The 20,214-nt window shown below is 44.9% G+C and overlaps 1 protein-coding gene across 1 annotated transcript in view; it reads left to right on the top strand.

The window, feature by feature from the left end:
* Window positions 1-20,214, top strand: part of LOC139421839 (phospholipid phosphatase-related protein type 1) — a 173,907-nt gene that overhangs the window by 55,778 nt on the left and 97,915 nt on the right. The window contains exon 3 of the mRNA XM_071172960.1: window positions 11,583-11,771. Coding sequence (XP_071029061.1) covers window positions 11,583-11,771 — 189 coding nt within the window. The remainder of the gene's footprint in view (window positions 1-11,582; window positions 11,772-20,214) is intronic.

The following is a 20,214-nucleotide window of genomic DNA, read 5'->3' as shown; positions in this document are numbered from 1 at the left end:
TGAACTGTTCCTCGGCCGTCATTGAAAATAATAATTTGTTCTTAACTGACTAGTTAAATAAAGGTAAAAACAAAAAACTATAAGGGACAGAAATGATCACCAGTTATAAAACGCATGGCTGAGTGGTGGACTGAATCTAGAGGTTTAAACACAGAGGCTGAGTGTTGGACTGAATCTAGAGGTTTAAACACAGAGGCTGAGTGTTGGACTGAATCTAGAGGTTTAAACACAGAGGCTGAGTGGTGGACTGAATCTAGAGGTTTAAACACAGAGCCTGAGTGTTGGACTGAATCTAGAGGTTTAAACACAGAGGCTGAGTGGTGGACTGAATCTAGAGGTTTAAACACAGAGGCTGAGTGTTGGACTGAATCTAGAGGTTTAAACACAGAGGCTGAGTGGTGGACTGAATCTAGAGGGTTAAACACAGAGGCTGAGTGGTGGACTGAATCTAGAGGTTTAAACACAGAGGCTGAGTGGTGGACGGAATCTATAGGTTTAAACACAGAGGCTGAGTGTTGGACTGAATCTAGAGTTTTAAACACAGAGGCTGAGTGGTGGACGGAATCTAGAGGTTTAAACACAGAGGCTGAGTGGTGGACTGAATCTAGAGGTTTAAACACAGAGGCTGAGTGGTGGACTGAATCTAGAGGTTTAAACACAGAGGCTGAGTGGTGGACTGAATCTAGAGGTTTAAACACAGAGGCTGAGTGGTGGACTGAATCTAGAGGTTTAAACACAGAGGCTGAGTGGTGGACTGAATCTAGAGGTTTAAACACAGAGGCTGAGTGGTGGACTGAATCTAGAGGTTTAAACACAGAGGCTGAGTGTTGGACTGAATCTAGAGGTTTAAACACAGAGGCTGAGTGGTGGACGGAATCTAGAGGTTTAAACACAGAGGCTGAGTGGTGGACGGAATCTAGAGGTTTAAACACAGAGGCTGAGTGGTGGACGGAATCTAGAGGTTTAAACACAGAGGCTGAGTGGTGGACGGAATCTAGAGGTTTAAACACAGAGGCTGAGTGTTGGACTGAATCTAGAGGTTTAAACACAGAGGCTGAGTGTTGGACTGAATCTAGAGGTTTAAACACAGAGGCTGAGTGGTGGACTGAATCTAGAGGTTTAAACACAGAGGCTGAGTGGTGGACTGAATCTAGAGGTTTAAACACAGAGGCTGAGTGGTGGACGGAATCTAGAGGTTTAAACACAGAGGCTGAGTGTTGGACTGAATCTAGAGGTTTAAACACAGAGGCTGAGTGTTGGACTGAATCTAGAGGTTTAAACACAGAGGCTGAGTGGTGGACTGAATCTAGAGGTTTAAACACAGAGGCTGAGTGGTGGACTGAATCTAGAGGTTTAAACACAGAGGCTGAGTGTTGGACTGAATCTAGAGGTTTTAACACAGAGGCTGAGTGGTGGACTGAATCTAGAGGTTTAAACACAGAGGCTTAGTGGTGGACTGAATCTAGAGGTTTAAACACAGAGGCTGAGTGGTGGACTGAATCTAGAGGTTTAAACCCAGAGACTGAGTGGTAGACTGAATCTAGAGGTTTAAACCCAGAGACTGAGTGGTGGACTGAATCTAGAGGTTTAAACAGAGACTGCTGTGTTCATGTAGATTTAGTCGTCAGTCAATTACTGGGAGGAGTGATGCTTGAACAATCTTCCTCCTTTTCTCAAAAGTGAGACAGTATTTATTTCTATAAAGGAAATCAATGTTTACTCACAACTTTTTTTTGTCCGCTTATCAATGTGTTTCTTAAAAGAACATCTTATCGTCAATCCAAATGCCTAGATACTTGTGATGGGGGACTAGCTCAATTCGGGATGCTCTCAACGTACGGATAAAGGTACGATACATTTAGGATAAATACATTTTACGAGACCTGGAGAGAAAAACATAAACTTGGTTTTATCAGCATTTAGCAGTAATTTAAGATCAGTGAGTTATTCTTGAATTTAATTCAAACCAAGCAGGAGGTCGTGAATGACCTGCTGCACTGAGGGGGCACGGAAATAAATTACTGTCATCTGCGTAGAGATGTAAGCCCCAGTATTTATTATTCAGGGACAAACAAACATGAATGTAAAGAGTGAACAGTAAAGCACTTAGTATTGAGGTTTGTGGGACTCATTTAGTTATGTTGAGAAAATGACACTGAAATTCATCAGCAGAGTTTGGTCTAGACCAATTGCGGGTGGCTTCCGTTGCCGGAGTGCATGATCAACAGTATCGAATGCTTTCGACAGATCAATATGAAGGGCAGTGCTGTGTCCTGTCTAGTGGGTTAACCAGGTCATTATGACTAGAGAAGCAGCTGAGATGGTGTCCTGTCTAGTTGGTTAACCAGGTCATTATGACTAGAGAAGCAGCTGAGATGGTGCTGTGTTCTGTCTAGTAGGTTAACCAGGTCATTATGACTAGAGAAGCAGCTGAGATGGTGTCCTGTCTAGTGGGTTAACCAGGTCATTATGACTAGAGAAGCAGCTGAGATGGTGTCCTGTCTAGTTGGTTAACCAGGTCATTATGACTAGAGAAGCAGCTGAGATGGTGTCCTGTCTAGTGGGTTAACCAGGTCATTATGACTAGAGAAGCAGCTGAGATGGTGTCCTGTCTAGTAGGTTAACCAGGTCATTATGACTAGAGAAGCAGCTGAGATGGTGTCCTGTCTAGTGGGTTAACCAGGTCATTATGACTAGAGAAGCAGCTGAGATGGTGTCCTGTCTAGTGGGTTAACCAGGTCATTATGACTAGAGAAGCAGCTGAGATGGTGTCCTGTCTAGTGGGTTAACCAGGTCATTATGACTAGAGAAGCAGCTGAGATGGTGTCCTGTCTAGTGGGTTAACCAGGTCATTATGACTAGAGAAGCAGCTGAGATGGTGTCCTGTCTAGTTGGTTAACCAGGTCATTATGACTAGAGAAGCAGCTGAGATGGTGTCCTGTCTAGTTGGTTAACCAGGTCATTATGACTAGAGAAGCAGCTGAGATGGTGTCCTGTCTAGTAGGTTAACCAGGTCATTATGACTAGAGAAGCAGCTGAGATGGTGCTGTGTTCTGTCTAGTAGGTTAACCAGGTCATTATGACTAGAGAAGCAGCTGAGATGGTGTCCTGTCTAGTAGGTTAACCAGGTCATTATGACTAGAGAAGCAGCTGAGATGGTGTCCTGTCTAGTAGGTTAACCAGGTCATTATGACTAGAGAAGCAGCTGAGATGGTGTCCTGTCTAGTAGGTTAACCAGGTCATTATGACTAGAGAAGCAGCTGAGATGGTGTCCTGTCTAGTAGGTTAACCAGGTCATTATGACTAGAGAAGCAGCTGAGATGGTGCTGTGTCCTGTCTAGTGGGTTAACCAGGTCATTATGACTAGAGAAGCAGCTGAGATGGTGCTGTGTCCTGTCTAGTGGGTTAACCAGTTCATTATGACTAGAGAAGCAGCTGAGATGGTGTCCTGTCTAGTGGGTTAACCAGTTCATTATGACTAGAGAAGCAGCTGAGATGGTTTCCTGTCTAGTTGGTTAACCAGTTCATTATGACTAGAGAAGCAGCTGAGATGGTTTCCTGTCTAGTGGGTTAACCAGGTCATTATGACTAGAGAAGCAGCTGAGATGGTGTCCTGTCTAGTTGGTTAACCAGGTCATTATGACTAGAGAAGCAGCTGAGATGGTGTCCTGTCTAGTGGGTTAACCAGGTCATTATGACTAGAGAAGCAGCTGAGATGGTGTCCTGTCTAGTGGGTTAACCAGGTCATTATGACTAGAGAAGCAGCTGAGATGGTGTCCTGTCTAGTGGGTTAACCAGTTCATTATGACTAGAGAAGCAGCTGAGATGGTTTCCTGTCTAGTGGTTTAATCATGTCATCATGACTAGAGAAGCCTTAAAGTTATTTTTCACAAACATATCTCCACCACATTCTTTGGCGTATCACATCTGTAAACATTATAATCATGAAGTGCGATGGAATTGTCATCAACAGAGATTTTAACCATGTTTCAGAGCACACTGAAATGTCGGGATTTGTACGTCCAACATGCCCATCTTTGGGATAATACTTTGTACATTCATAGCCCCATTAGCTCCGTTAGTCCCGTTGACTCAGTTAGTCCCGTTAATTCCGTTAGTCCCGTTGACTCAGTTAGTCCCGTTGGCTCCGTTAGTCCCGTTGACTCAGTTAGTCCCGTTGACTTTTTTATTTTTTATTTTTTATTTCACCTTTATTTAACCAGGTAGGCTAGTTGAGAACAAGTTCTCATTTACAACTGCGACCTGGCCAAGATAAGGCATAGCAGTGTGAACAGACAACACAGAGTTACACATGGAGTAAACAATTAACAAGTCAATAACACAGTAGAAAAAAGGGGAGTCTATATATACATTGTGTGCAAAAGGCATGAGAAGGTAGGCAAATAATTACAATTATGCAGATTAACACTGGAGTGATAAATGATCAGATGGTTATGTACAGGTAGAGATATTGGTGTGCAAAAGAGCAGAAAAATAAATAAATAAAAACAGTATGGGGATGAGGTAGGTGAAAATGGGTGGGCTATTTACCAATAGACTATGTACAGCTGCAGCGATCGGTTAGCTGCTCAGATAGCAGATGTTTGAAGTTGGTGAGGGAGATAAAAGTCTCCAACTTCAGCGATTTTTGCAATTCGTTCCAGTCACAGGCAGCAGAGAACTGGAACGAAAGGCGGCCAAATGAGGTGTTGGCTTTAGGGATGATCAGTGAGATACACCTGCTGGAGCGCGTGCTACGGATGGGTGTTGCCATCGTAACCAGTGAACTGAGATAAGGCGGAGCTTTACCTAGCATGGACTTGTAGATGACTCAGTTAGTCCCGTTAGCTCCGTTTGTCCCGTTGACTCAGTTAGTCCCGTTGACTCAGTTAGTCCCATTGACTCAGTTAGTCCCATTAGCTCCGTTAGCTCTGTTAGCCCCATTAGCTCCGTTAGCCCCATTAGTCCCGTTGGCTCCGTTAGCCCCGTTGACTCAGTTAGTCCCGTTGGCTCCGTTAGCCCCGTTGACTCAGTTAGTCCCGTTGACTCAGTTAGTCCCGTTGACTCTGTTAGTCCCATTAGCTCCATTAGTCCCGTTAGCTCCGTTAGCCCCGTTGACTCAGTTAGTCCCGTTGACTCAGTTAGTCCCGATAGCCCCATTAGTCCCGTTGGCTTCGTTAGCCCCGTTGGCTCAGTTAGTCCCGTTGACTCACAGTTAGTCCCGTTGACTCAGTTAGTCCCGTTGACTCAGTTAGTCCCGTTAGCCCCATTAGTCCCGTTGGCTACGTTAGCCCCGTTGACTCAGTTAGTCCCGTTGACTCACAGTTAGTCCCGTTGACTCAGTTAGTCCCGTTAGCCCCATTAGTCCCGTTGGCTCCATTAGCCCCGTTGGCTCAGTTAGTCCCGTTGACTCACAGTTAGTCCCGTTGACTCAGTTAGTCCCGTTATCTCCGTTAGTCCCGTTAGCTCCGGTAGTCCCGTTAGCTCCGTTAGTCCCGTTGGCTCCGTTAGCTCCATTATCCCCATTAGCTCAGTTAGTCCCGTTGACTCAGTTAGTCCCGTTGACTCAGTTAGTCCCATTAGCTCTGTTAGCTCTGTTAGCCCCATTATCTCCGTTAGCCCCATTAGTCCCGTTGGCTCCGTTAGCCCCGTTGACTCAGTTAGTCCCGTTGACTCAGTTAGTCCCGTTAGCCCCATTAGTCCCGTTGGCTCCGTTAGTCCCGTTAGCTCCGTTAGTCCCGTTAGCTCCGTTAGTCCCGTTGGCTCCGTTAGTCCCGTTAGCTCAGTTAGTCCTGTTGACTCAGTTAGTCCCATTAGCCCCATTATTCCCGTTGGCTCCATTAGCCCCGTTAGTCCCGTTGACTCAGTTAGTCCCGTTAGCCCCATTAGTCCCATTAGCCCCATTAGTCCCGTTGGCTCCGTTAGCCCCGTTCGCTCCGTTAGCCCCGTTCGCTCCGTTAGTCCCGTTAGCTCCGTTAGTCCCGTTGACTCCGTTAGTCCCGTTAGCTCAGTTAGTCCCGTTAACTCAGTTAGTCCCGTTAGCCCCATTAGTCCCGTTAGCCCCATTAGTCCCGTTGGCTCCGTTAGCCCCGTTGGCTCCGTTAGTTCCGTTAGCTACGTTAGTCCCGTTGGCTCCGTTAGCCCCATTAGTCCCGTTGGCTCCGTTAGCTCCATTATCCCCATTAGCTCCGTTAGCCCCGTTGACTCAGTTAGTCCCGTTGACTCAGTTAGTCCCGTTAGCTCCGTTAGTCCCGTTGGCTCCGTTAGCTCCATTATCCCCATTAGCTCAGTTAGTCCCGTTGACTCAGTTAGTCCCGTTGACTCAGTTAGTCCCATTAGCTCTGTTAGCTCTGTTAGCCCCATTAGCTCCGTTAGCCCCATTAGTCCCGTTGGCTCCGTTAGCCCCGTTGACTCAGTTAGTCCCGTTGACTCAGTTAGTCCCGTTAGCCCCATTAGTCCCGTTGGCTCCGTTAGTCCCGTTAGCTCCGTTAGTCCCGTTAGCTCCGTTAGTCCCGTTGGCTCCGTTAGTCCCGTTAGCTCAGTTAGTCCTGTTGACTCAGTTAGTCCCATTAGCCCCATTATTCCCGTTGGCTCCATTAGCCCCGTTAGTCCCGTTGACTCAGTTAGTCCCGTTAGCCCCATTAGTCCCGTTAGCCCCATTAGTCCCGTTGGCTCCGTTAGCCCCGTTCGCTCCGTTAGCCCCGTTCGCTCCGTTAGTCCCGTTAGCTCCGTTAGTCCCGTTGACTCCGTTAGTCCCGTTAGCTCAGTTAGTCCCGTTGACTCAGTTAGTCCCGTTAGCCCCATTAGTCCCGTTAGCTCCGTTAGCCCCATTAGTCCTGTTGGCTCCGTTAGCCCCGTTGGCTCCGTTAGTCCCGTTAGCTACGTTAGTCCCGTTGGCTCCGTTAGCCCCATTAGTCCCGTTGGCTCCGTTAGCTCCATTATCCCCATTAGCTCCGTTAGCCCCGTTGACTCAGTTAGTCCCGTTGACTCAGTTAGTCCCGTTAGCCCCATTAGTCCCGTTGGCTCCGTTAGTCCCGTTAGCTCCGTTAGTCCCGTTAGCTCCGTTAGTCCCGTTGGCTCCGTTAGTCCCGTTAGCTCAGTTAGTCCTGTTGACTCAGTTAGTCCCATTAGCCCCATTATTCCCGTTGGCTCCATTAGCCCCGTTAGTCCCGTTGACTCAGTTAGTCCCGTTATCCCCATTAGTCCCGTTAGCCCCATTAGTCCCGTTGGCTCCGTTAGCCCCGTTCGCTCCGTTAGTCCCGTTAGCTCCGTTAGTCCCGTTAGCTCCGTTAGTCCCGTTGACTCCGTTAGTCCCGTTAGCTCAGTTAGTCCCGTTGACTCAGTTAGTCCCGTTAGCCCCATTAGTCCCGTTAGCTCCGTTAGCCCCATTAGTCCCGTTGGCTCCGTTAGCCCCGTTGGCTCCGTTAGTCCCGTTAGCTACGTTAGTCCCGTTGGCTCCGTTAGCCCCATTAGTCCCGTTGGCTCCGTTAGCTCCATTATCCCCATTAGCTCAGTTAGTCCCGTTGGCTACGTTAGCCCCGTTGACTCAGTTAGTCCCGTTGACTCACAGTTAGTCCCGTTGACTCAGTTAGTCCCGTTAGCCCCATTAGTCCCGTTGGCTCCATTAGCCCCGTTGGCTCAGTTAGTCCCGTTGACTCACAGTTAGTCCCGTTGACTCAGTTAGTCCCGTTAGCTCCGTTAGTCCCGTTAGCTCCGGTAGTCCCGTTAGCTCCGTTAGTCCCGTTGGCTCCGTTAGCTCCATTATCCCCATTAGCTCAGTTAGTCCCGTTGACTCAGTTAGTCCCGTTGACTCAGTTAGTCCCATTAGCTCCGTTAGCTCTGTTAGCCCCATTAGCTCCGTTAGCCCCATTAGTCCCGTTGGCTCCGTTAGCCCTGTTGACTCAGTTAGTCCCGTTGACTCAGTTAGTCCCGTTAGCCCCATTAGTCCCGTTGGCTCCGTTAGTCCCGTTAGCTCCGTTAGTCCCGTTAGCTCCGTTAGTCCCGTTGGCTCCGTTAGTCCCGTTAGCTCAGTTAGTCCTGTTGACTCAGTTAGTCCCATTAGCCCCATTAGTCCCGTTGGCTCCATTAGCCCCGTTAGTCCCGTTGACTCAGTTAGTCCCTTTGGCTCCGTTAGTCCCGTTGACTCCGTTAGTCCCGTTGACTCAGTTAGTCCCGTTGACTCAGTTAGTCCCGTTGACTCAGTTAGTCCCGTTAGCCCCATCAGCTCCGTTAGCTCCGTTATCCCTGTTAGCTCCGTTATCCCTGTTAGCTCCGTTATCCCTGATCGCCCCATCAGCTCCGTTAGCTCCATTAGCCTCAGGCTGGTTTTAAAGTCTGCCGGAGAGTGTAGAGTCTGATTTTAGCACCCCAAGAATTGAGAGAATTTCCAGCAGTCAATACACAAAACTCATGTAGTAATAACGGGAATTACCTGGGGGCTGTCAGAGTCACTGGGTTAGTGACTGGGCTATGTTCCAAGACAGCCGCTGTGGTCCTCAGTCGCTTGGCTGTATTTGTCTTCATTTGAACAATCCAATCGCTTCCCAAAACCGGTGGAAATTGTTCATTGTGGCACTGTATGTTTTCAGTTAGAAATGGCTATTTATCTAATTTACCTTCTATTGTTACACTCATCAGCAGTACGTTTTATGGTCCCCCCGCGATGAAATTGAGAAGGGGACTATGAATCTGTCTCCGCACATTTGTTCATGTGTACGTCACACGATATCTCAGACCCCACTGGGTGAATGATGCCTCATTCATGGGGGGGATGACATGTTACGATTGCCTTGGTTGTTCGTTTTTTTAACACTGATGCTGATTAGACTGACTGTAATATTAAAGTGTAGGTATTTGATTAGACTGTCTGTAATATCCTAGTGCTGATTCAAGTGTAGGTATTTGATTAGACTGTCTGTAATATCCTAGTGCTGATTAGAGTGTAGGTATTTGATTAGACTGTCTGTAATATCATAGTGCTGATTAAAGTGTAGGTATTTGATTAGACTGTCTGTCTCCTTCCTTACTCCATCAAGGTCAATGGAACGGAAGCTTCTCTCTTGTAACTAAGGCCGGTTCTCGTGTAACTAAGGGCCGATTTACCCTATACCTGGACTAAAACTCCACTTCAAATGGAGAATGTCCATTGGGTTTGCTTTGTCTGTCCAGGACTAGGCTTTATCTGTGTCTGGGAAACTGGCCCTAAGAGTTTTCGAAAAATAGCCTCATTATAAACATCACCCAACTATTTCTTTATTTGACTTTTGTTGGCTACTAAGCTACTAGCCAACCAGACCTCACAGGGAGAGATCAGACACACGGCTTCATGTCTCAGAGAGAGAGAGCAGACACATGGCTTCATGTCTCAGAGAGAGAGGCCAGACACACAGCTTCATGTCTCAGAGAGAGAGACCAGACACATGGCTTCATGTCTCAGAGAGAGAGACCAGACACACAGCTTCATGTCTCAGAGAGAGAGACCAGACACACGGCTTCATGTCTCAGAGAGAGAGACCAGACACACGGCTTCATGTCTCAGAGAGAGAGACCAGACACACGGCTTCATGTCTCAGAGAGAGAGACCAGACACATGGCTTCATGTCTCAGAGAGAGAGACCAGACACACGGCTTCATGTCTCAGAGAGAGAGACCAGACACACGGCTTCATTTATCAGAGAGAGAGACCAGGCACACGGCTTCATGTCTCAGAGAGAGCAGACACATGTTCTACCGTCTTTAGTTTCATCACAAATTAGTAACAAATTCAACAGGGTTGTTCTTTAAATTCCCAACTACCATTCCAAATGTTTGGATTACAGAAATACTGTTTAATTATTCAACCTTTTGACTTTACCTTACCGTAACATCTCTCTCTCTGTGGTTAAAAAGGGATTTAACTTACATTTCTGATAGTGGGCGAGATAGTTTTATTTGTGTGTATTGTTGTGACTTGTTAGATATTACTTCACTAGTGGAGCTAGGAACACAAGCATTTCACTACACCTGCAATAACACCTGCAATACATGTATCACTAGCCACTTTAAACAATGCCACTTAATATAATGTTTACATACCCTACATTACTCATCTCATATGTATATACTGTACTCGATACCATCTACTGCATCTTGCCTATGCCGTTCTGTACCATCACTCATTCATATATCTTTATGTACATATTCTTCATCCCTTTACACTTGTGTGTATTAGGTAGTTGTTGTGAAATTGTTAGGTTAGATTACTCGTTGGTTATTACTGCATTGTCGGAACTAGAAGCACAAGCATTTCGCTACACTCACATTAACATCTGCTAACCATGTATTTGTGACAAATACAATTTGATTTGATATGTGTTTGTGACCAATAACATCTGATAAATACGTGTATGTGACCAATAACGTGATTTGATTTTTTTATAGCCTGGTACAGTTTAAGTGCCATCTTGTTGTTGTTGTCCTGAGGTAGAATGTATACAGTCACGATAACAGATGAAAAGAGAGGTAGAAGAGTCAGAATTTGAGCATTGGGTATTTCAAGACGGTTGAACAATGGGTCAAGACTACCACTGCCATAGAGTCAACACACCATGTGCTGTTGAAGAGGCATACCCCCCCTCCTCTCAGGTATTTTTTGTTTAAAAAAAGATAAACTCCAAAATAATCACAAAATAGCAAAGTCGGGTTGAAGCTCGCAGAAGCTAAGGTTAGGGTTTCTTCTAGGCATCCATTAAGCATGGTTCACTGTGGCAGTTCTAAGTCACTCTGCATATCTGATTAGTATCTGATATTTTTCCTGCACTCTAAACAGCCAAAAAACACATGAAATTTGATATTTGACTGCTGTGGCTAGCTGAACGGCTACCTAGCTAGCTAGTTGACTGCTGTGGCTAGCTGAACGGCTACCTAGCTAGCTAGTTGACTGCTTTGGCTAGCTGAACGGCTACCTACCTAGCTAGTTGACTGCTGTGGCTAGCTGAACGGAAACCTAGCTAGCTAGTTGACTGCTGTGGCTAGCTGAACGGCTACCTAGCTAGCTAGTTGACTGCTTTGGCTAGCTAAACGGCTACCTAGCTAGCTAGTTGACTGCTGTGGCTAGCTGAACGGCTACCTAGCTAGCTAGTTGACTGCTTTGGCTAGCTAAACGGCTACCTAGCTAGCTAGTTGGATCATGTTATATTTTGAGGGTTTAAACGTGTTCTTACACGTTTGCATATTTGTCACCTTATCTTGCTACATAACTTCTGAGTGACATGAAGCACGAGCACCACCACCAATCAGCCGGCACCACTGCTCACACACCTGTTGTTACTATGACTGAACACACACACAAATCTGATTTGGTCACTTGTAACTTACTGTTTGGACAGTCAGTATTCCAAAACGGATTTGAAAAACAAAATTGGTTTGGGGATTAAGGCCTGCAGTGTAAACAAAGCCTTAGTCACTAATGTGACTGTGTTGTTCATTCAGGTGGTGATCATGGTGGGCACTGTCCTACTGGCCTACTACTTTGAGTTAGGTCAGGTTGTATTTAGGTTACATTAGGGTTCCAGCCTGATATCTCCCTGATGTTGTCTCTCCAGCTGGTGATAATGGCAGGGACCGTCCTGCTGGCCTACTACTTTGAGCTGACCGACACGTTCGGCATCCACGTCCAGGGGTTCTTCTGCAACGATGCTGACCTGATGAAGCCTTACCCCGGGGTGGACGAGAGCAGCTTCATCCCTCCCCTCATCCTCTATTGCGTGGTCGCCGCCACTCCCACCATCATCGTGAGTATTCTCTGTCTGTCTGTCTGCCTGTCTGCCTGCCTGCCTGCCTGCCTGCCTGCCTGCCTGCCTGCCTGCCTGCCTGCCTCCTGCCTGCCTGCCTGCCTGCCTGTCTGTCTGTCTGTCTGCCTGCCTGCCTGCCTGCCTGCCTGCCTGCCTGCCTGCCTGCCTGCCTGCCTGTTTGTCTGTCTGTCTGATTAGCTTTAATAGCATGAATGACAAGTCCACTGTTGCTGAAGCGAATTGAGATGTAATTAACAGTAACAGGTATTACAAGAATGTATGAATAATAACAATGTGAAGGTCTGAAAAGCATTTTTACTTTGATGAGTAAAGAAACAAAGAAAAATATCTATATTGGGGCAATGACATCAGACAGTGTATACTGTACCTGTAACAACATAGAACAGGTACAATGACATCAGACAGTGTATACTGTACCTGTAACAACATAGAACAGGTACAATGACATCAGACAGTGTATACTGTACCTGTAACAACATAGAACAGGTACAATGACATCAGACAGTGTATACTGTACCTGTAACAACATAGAACAGGTACAATGACATCAGACAGTGTATACTGTACCTGTAACAACATAGAACAGGTACAATGACATCAGACAGTGTATACTGTACCTGTAACAACATAGAACAGGTACAATGACATCAGACAGTGTTTACCTGTAACAACATAGAACAGGTACAATGACATCAGACAGTGTTTACCTGTAACAACATATAACAGGTACAATGACATCAGACAGTGTTTACCTGTAACAACATAGAACAGGTACAATGACATCAGACAGTGTATACTGTACCTGTAACAACATAGAACAGGTACAATGACATCAGACAGTGTATACTGTACCTGTAACAACATAGAACAGGTACAATGACATCAGACAGTGTTTACCTGTAACAACATAGAACAGGTACAATGACATCAGACAGTGTTTACCTGTAACAACATAGAACAGGTACAATGACATCAGACAGTGTTTACCTGTAACAACATAGAACAGGTACAATGACATCAGACAGTGTATACTGTACCTGTAACAACATAGAACAGGTACAATGACATCAGACAGTGTATACTGTACCTGTAACAACATAGAACAGGTACAATGACATCAGACAGTGTTTACCTGTAACAACATAGAACAGGTACAATGACATCAGACAGTGTATACTGTACCTGTAACAACATAGAACAGGTACAATGACATCAGACAGTGTATACTGTACCTGTAACAACATAGAACAGGTACAATGACATCAGACAGTGTTTACCTGTAACAACATAGAACAGGTACAATGACATCAGACAGTGTATACTGTACCTGTAACAACATAGAACAGGTACAATGACATCAGACAGTGTTTACCTGTAACAACATAGAACAGGTACAATGACATCAGACAGTGTATACTGTACCTGTAACAACATAGAACAGGTACAATGACATCAGACAGTGTTTACCTGTAACAACATAGAACAGGTACAATGACATCAGACAGTGTATACTGTACCTGTAACAACATAGAACAGGTACAATGACATCAGACAGTGTATACTGTACCTGTAACAACATAGAACAGGTACAATGACATCAGACAGTGTTTACCTGTAACAACATAGAACAGGTACAATGACATCAGACAGTGTATACTGTACCTGTAACAACATAGAACAGGTACAATGACATCAGACAGTGTTTACCTGTAACAACATAGAACAGGTACAATGACATCAGACAGTGTATACTGTACCTGTAACAACATAGAACAGGTACAATGACATCAGACAGTGTATACTGTACCTGTAACAACATAGAACAGGTACAATGACATCAGACAGTGTTTACCTGTAACAACATAGAACAGGTACAATGACATCAGACAGTGTATACTGTACCTGTAACAACATAGAACAGGTACAATGACATCAGACAGTGTATACTGTACCTGTAACAACATAGAACAGGTACAATGACATCAGACAGTGTTTACCTGTAACAACATAGAACAGGTACAATGACATCAGACAGTGTTTACTGTACCTGTAACAACATAGAACAGGTACAATGACATCAGACAGTGTTTACTGTACCTGTAACAACATAGAACAGGTACAATGACATCAGACAGTGTATACTGTACCTGTAACAACATAGAACAGGTACAATGACATCAGACAGTGTATACTGTACCTGTAACAACATAGAACAGGTACAATGACATCAGACAGTGTATACTGTACCTGTAACAACATAGAACAGGTACAATGACATCAGACAGTGTATACTGTACCTGTAACAACATAGAACAGGTACAATGACATCAGACAGTGTTTACCTGTAACAACATAGAACAGGTACAATGACATCAGACAGTGTATACTGTACCTGTAACAACATAGAACAGGTACAATGACATCAGACAGTGTTTACCTGTAACAACATAGAACAGGTACAATGACATCAGACAGTGTATACTGTACCTGTAACAACATAGAACAGGTACAATGACATCAGACAGTGTTTACCTGTAACAACATAGAACAGGTACAATGACATCAGACAGTGTATACTGTACCTGTAACAACATAGAACAGGTACAATGACATCAGACAGTGTTTACCTGTAACAACATAGAACAGGTACAATGACATCAGACAGTGTATACTGTACCTGTAACAACATAGAATAGGTACAATGACATCAGACAGTGTTTACCTGTAACAACATAGAACAGGTACAATGACATCAGACAGTGTATACTGTACCTGTAACAACATAGAACAGGTACAATGACATCAGACAGTGTATACTGTACCTGTAACAACATAGAACAGGTACAATGACATCAGACAGTGTATACTGTACCTGTAACAACATAGAACAGGTACAATGACATCAGACAGTGTATACTGTACCTGTAACAACATAGAACAGGTACAATGACATCAGACAGTGTATACTGTACCTGTAACAACATAGAACAGGTACAATGACATCAGACAGTGTTTACCTGTAACAACATAGAATAGGTACAATGACATCAGACAGTGTATACTGTACCTGTAACAACATAGAACAGGTACAATGACATCAGACAGTGTATACTGTACCTGTAACAACATAGAACAGGTACAATGACATCAGACAGTGTATACTGTACCTGTAACAACATAGAACAGGTACAATGACATCAGACAGTGTATACTGTACCTGTAACAACATAGAACAGGTACAATGACATCAGACAGTGTATACTGTACATCATCTATGGATGCATCTCTAGCTTCCTGTCTCTGTTCGTGACGGAAGCAGCTTTTTTCTCCTTCCCTGTTAAAGTACAGAGTCACTTTATTTAATTAGGAGTCAAGCACCTGTTCTTTTGAATCACTTTGTAAAACAAGTTGAACCCCTTTCTGGGACTTCTGTCTCAGTTTGTAAAACAAGTTGAACCCCTTTCTGGGACTTCTGTCTCAGTTTGTAAAACAAGTTGAACCCCTTTCTGGGACTTCTGTCTCAGTTTGTAAAACAAGTTGAACCCCCCTTTCTGGGACTTCTGTCTCAGTTTGTAAAACAAGTTGAACCCCCCTTTCTGGGACTTCTGTCTCCAGACACAAAGGTGCTTTTATCTGTGCTCCTTTATCTTTAGTTGTTTTCGGTATTTAATGAATAGATGTGTTAATTAATACAACAGAAAAGATCAATGCATCAACCTAATTTCTCTTTAAATATGTATTTCTACGTTTGATTGGGACTGCTATTTTCACTGTCTTTTGACTTTGGCTATGGATATTTAAGATCATTTGTTAGATTGTTGCTGGAGTTTTCAGAGGTTTAAGGATAGCTGCACCAGGGGTCACATAGAGGTTACATCAGTAAGGTTCCACCAGGGGTCACATAGAGGTTACATCAGTAAGGTTCCACCAGGGGTCACATAGAGGTTACATCAGTAAGGTTCCACCAGGGGTCACATAGAGGTTACATCAGTAAGGTTCCACCAGGGGTCACATAGAGGTTACATCAGTAAGGTTCCACCAGGGGTCACATAGAGGTTACATCAGTAAGGTTCCACCAGGGGTCACATAGAGGTTACGTCAGTAAGGTTCCACCAGGGGCCACATAGAGGTTACGTCAGTAAGGTTCCACCAGGGGTCACATAGAGGTTACATCAGTAAGGTTCCACCAGGGGTCACATAGAGGTTACATCAGTAAGGTTCCACCAGGGGTCACATAGAGGTTACATCAGTAAGGTTCCACCAGGGGTCACATAGAGGTTACATCATTAAGGTTCCACCAGGGGTCACTTAGAGGTTACATCAGTAAGGTTCCACCAGGGGTCACATAGAAGTTACGTCAGTAAGGTTCCACCAGGGGCCACATAGAGGTTACATCAGTAAGGTTCCACCAGGGGTCACATAGAGGTTACATCAGTAAGGTTCCACCAGGGGTCACATAGAAGTTACATCAGTAAGGTTCCACCGGGGGTCGCCAGTGGTTACGTCAGTAAGGTTCCACCGGGGGTCGCCAGTGGTTACGTCTGTAAGGTTCCACCAGGTGTCGCCAGTGGTTACGTCAGTAAGGTTCCACCGGGGGTCGCCAGTGGTTACGTTAGTAAGGTTCCACCGGGGGTCGCCAGTGTCTAGGCTATCAGTTCGCATTGGAATTTGGACACCGTATTGATCCTAATATGTAATTAACATTGTTAATATAATCAGTTACTGCCACCATGTTTACACAGACACAGTGTCACACTAAGGGTAAATTCAATGAGGTATTTACATGTACCTTTAGCTGAGTGTCGTCTGGTCCAATGGGGAGACATGGCGGAGTGGTAGGCAGGGGAACGGGGGGGGGGGGGGGGGGGGGGGGTCAGTGGTCCTGGTGTTGGAGCTTTCAGTCAAAGGGGCTGCTTCCTCTCGTAGGAGGTCACGCGTCCTCTCGCTGTTCTTTCTCGGTTCAGTTCTCAATTTGTTCAGTCCAAGGAGATAAAGGTTTGTTATGACACACTGGTGTTCGATATAACGTTTGGGTCCCTTCTGAGAGAGATGGGAAACTCAGCGGGTCGTTGTAAGGGATCGGAGTGTGTTGTTCAGCAAAAGTTCCTCTCAGGTGATTACGGTCAGAGTTGCGTTCGCTTTCCCAAGCGCTGAATCATTGAACCTCTAAGGTGGTGGCCACACACCTCCCGAAGCACCGATCTGATTTTTGGTTAGTAAGACCTTGTATTTATTTAGGGAGACTGACAGAGGGCATGCTCTAAGGGCTGATCTGTGTCATTGGGACCCGCCCAGTTGATTTGTAAGGAGTCAACATTGCAACGTTCATATGATATGAAACAGGAGATTTACTCATACGTGTTCACAGAATGACAAAATGTGTCTTGAACAATGAACAACTATCTCCAGGGTAGAATACATAGTCTATAAACATGTCTCTGGTCAGGTCTGTACCTTTCATATTTCAGTCAAACACGTATTACAGGAAAAAGTAGAAACATTTATATGGGTTGTTACAACAGTTCATGAGCCCAACATTTTGAAATGATATGTCCTTTTCTTTCTCTCTGGGCCATGTCCTCTTTGTTGCAGAGAGAAAGGGGAGAGAAGGGTTCCTTTTTTGGAACATAGCAGTGAAACCCCCCCCCCCCTACCCCCCTCCTCTTCCGACATGTAGGCCATAAAGGGGCTCTGATAATGACCTTCAGCAGACCATTCCAGAACATCTGTTTTGTTTGTCTTGTGATAGGCTTGATTAAAGGACGCCGATTAGAGAATCTTGGCACGTAATGTCATGAGTTATCCAGTCGTGGGCTTTCGACAGAACAACTGGGTAAAAAAATATATAATTTTCAAGTCCTCATGTAGAAAGCACTGAGACGCCGATCAGTTTTTATTACTTCTGAGAATCAACACTAGAGGGCACTGTTTCTACACTCCTGTGACCACTGCACCACACCGCCTGGTTTCAGAAGACTAATTATCCTGACGCCTCTGGAGACTCAAGCCTCTCGCATTATTGTAACATCCCCCCCTTTCTCTCTCTTTATTGTAACATCCCTCCTCTCTCTCTCTTTATTGTCACATCCCCCCTCTCTCTTTCTCTTTATTGTCACATCCCCCCTCTCTCTCTTTATTGTCACATCCCCCTCTCTCTCTCTTTATTGTCACATCCCCCCTCTCTCTCTCTTTATTGTCACATCCCCCTCTCTCTCTTTATTGTCACATCCCCCTCTCTCTCTTTATTTTCACATCCCCCCTCTCTCTCTCTTTATTGTCACATCCCCTCTCTCTCTCTCTTTATTGTCACATCCCCCCTCTCTCTTTCTCTTTATTGTCACATCCCCCCTCTCTCTCTTTATTGTCACATCCCCCCTCTCTCTCTTTATTGTCACATCCCCCCTCTCTCTCTCTTTATTGTCACATCCCCCCTCTCTCTCTCTTTATTGTCACATCCCCCTCTCTCTCTTTATTGTCACATCCCCCCTCTCTCTCTCTTTATTGTCACATCCCCCCTCTCTCTCTATCTTTACTGTAACATCCCCTCTCTCTCTCTTTATTGTAACATCCCCCCCCTCTCTCTCTTTATTGTAACATCCCTCCTCTCTCTCTCTTTATTGTAACATCCCCTCTCTCTTTCTCTTTATTGTCACATCCCTCTCTCTCTCTCTTTATTGTAACATCCCCTCTCTCTCTCTTTATTGTAACATCCCCCCTATCTCTCTTTATTGTAAAATCCCCCTCTCTCTCTTTATTGTAACATCCCCCCTCTCTCTCTCTCTTTATTGTAACATCCCCCTCTCTCTCTTTATTGTAACATCCCCCTCTCTCTCTTTATTGTAACATCCCCTCTCTCTCTCTTTATTGTAACATCCCCTCTATCTCTTTATTGTAACATCCCCTCTCTCTCTTTATTGTAACATCCCCTATATCTCTTTATTGTAACACCCCCCCCCTCTCTCTCTTTATTGTAACATCCCCCTCTCTCTCTTTATTGTAACATCCCCCTCTCTCTCTTTATTGTAACATCCCCCTCTCTCTCTCTTTATTGTAACATCCCCTCTCTCTCTCTTTATTGTAACATCCCCTCTCTCTCTTTATTGTAACATCCCCCTCTCTCTCTTTATTGTAACATCCCCTCTCTCTCTTTATTGTAACATCCCCTCTCTCTCTTTATTGTAACATCCCCTCTCTCTTTATTGTAACATCCCCCTCTCTCGCTTTATTGTAACATCCCCCTCTCTCGCTTTATTGTAACATCCCCCTCTCTCGCTTTATTGTAACATCCCCCCCCTCTCTCCCTTTATTGTAACATCCCCCTCTCTCTCTTTATTGTAACATCCCCCTCTCTCTCTTTATTGTAACATCCCCCCTCTCTCTCTTTATTGTAACATCCCCCTCTCTCTCTTTATTGTAACATCCCCCCTCTCTCTCTCTTTATTGTAACATCCCCCTCTCTCTCTTTATTGTAACATCCCCCCTCTCTCTCTTTATTGTAACATCCCCTCTCTCTCTCTTTATTGTAACATCCCCTCTCTCTCTTTATTGTAACATCCCCCTCTCTCTCTTTATTGTAACATCCCCTCTCTCTTTATTGTAACATCCCCCTCTCTCTCTCTATTGTAACATCCCCTCTCTCTTTATTGTAACATCCCCTCTCTCTCTTTATTGTAACATCCCCTCTTTCTCTTTATTGTCACATCCCCCTCTCTCTCTTTATTGTCACATCCCCCTCTCTCTCTTTATTGTAACATCCCCCCTCTCTTTATTGTAACATCCCCCCCCTCTCTCTCTCTTTATTGTAACACCCCCCTCTCTCTCTTTATTGTAACACCCCCCTCTCTCTCTCTTTATTGTAACATCCCCTCTCTCTCTTTATTGTAACACCCCCTCTCTCTTTATTGTAACATCCCCCCCTCTCTCTCTTTATTGTAACATCCCCCCCCTCTCTCTCTCTTTATTGTAACATCCCCCCTCTCTCTCTCTATTGTAACATCCCCTCTCTCTTTATTGTAACATCCCCTCTCTCTCTTTATTGTAACATCCCCCCTCTCTCTTTATTGTAACATCCCCCCCTCTCTCTCTTTATTTTCACATCCCCCTCTCTCTCTTTATTGTAACATCCCCCCTCTCTTTATTGTAACATCCCCCCCTCTCTCTCTCTTTATTGTAACACCCCCTCTCTCTTTATTGTAACATCCCCCTCTCTCTCTTTATTGTAACATCCCCCCCTCTCTCTCTTTATTGTAACATCCCCCTCTCTCTCTTTATTGTAACATCCCCCCTCTCTCTCTCTTTATTGTAACATCCCCTCTCTCTTTATTGTAACATCCCCCCTCTCTCTTTATTGTAACATCCCCCCCCCCTCTCTCTTTATTGTAACATCCCCTCTCTCTCTTTATTGTAACATCCCCCTCTCTCT

The sequence above is a fragment of the Oncorhynchus clarkii genome, chromosome 12 (genome assembly GCF_045791955.1).
Source record: "Oncorhynchus clarkii lewisi isolate Uvic-CL-2024 chromosome 12, UVic_Ocla_1.0, whole genome shotgun sequence".
NCBI lineage: Eukaryota > Metazoa > Chordata > Actinopteri > Salmoniformes > Salmonidae > Oncorhynchus > Oncorhynchus clarkii.
This window is presented reverse-complemented; position numbering and strand designations above follow the sequence as displayed.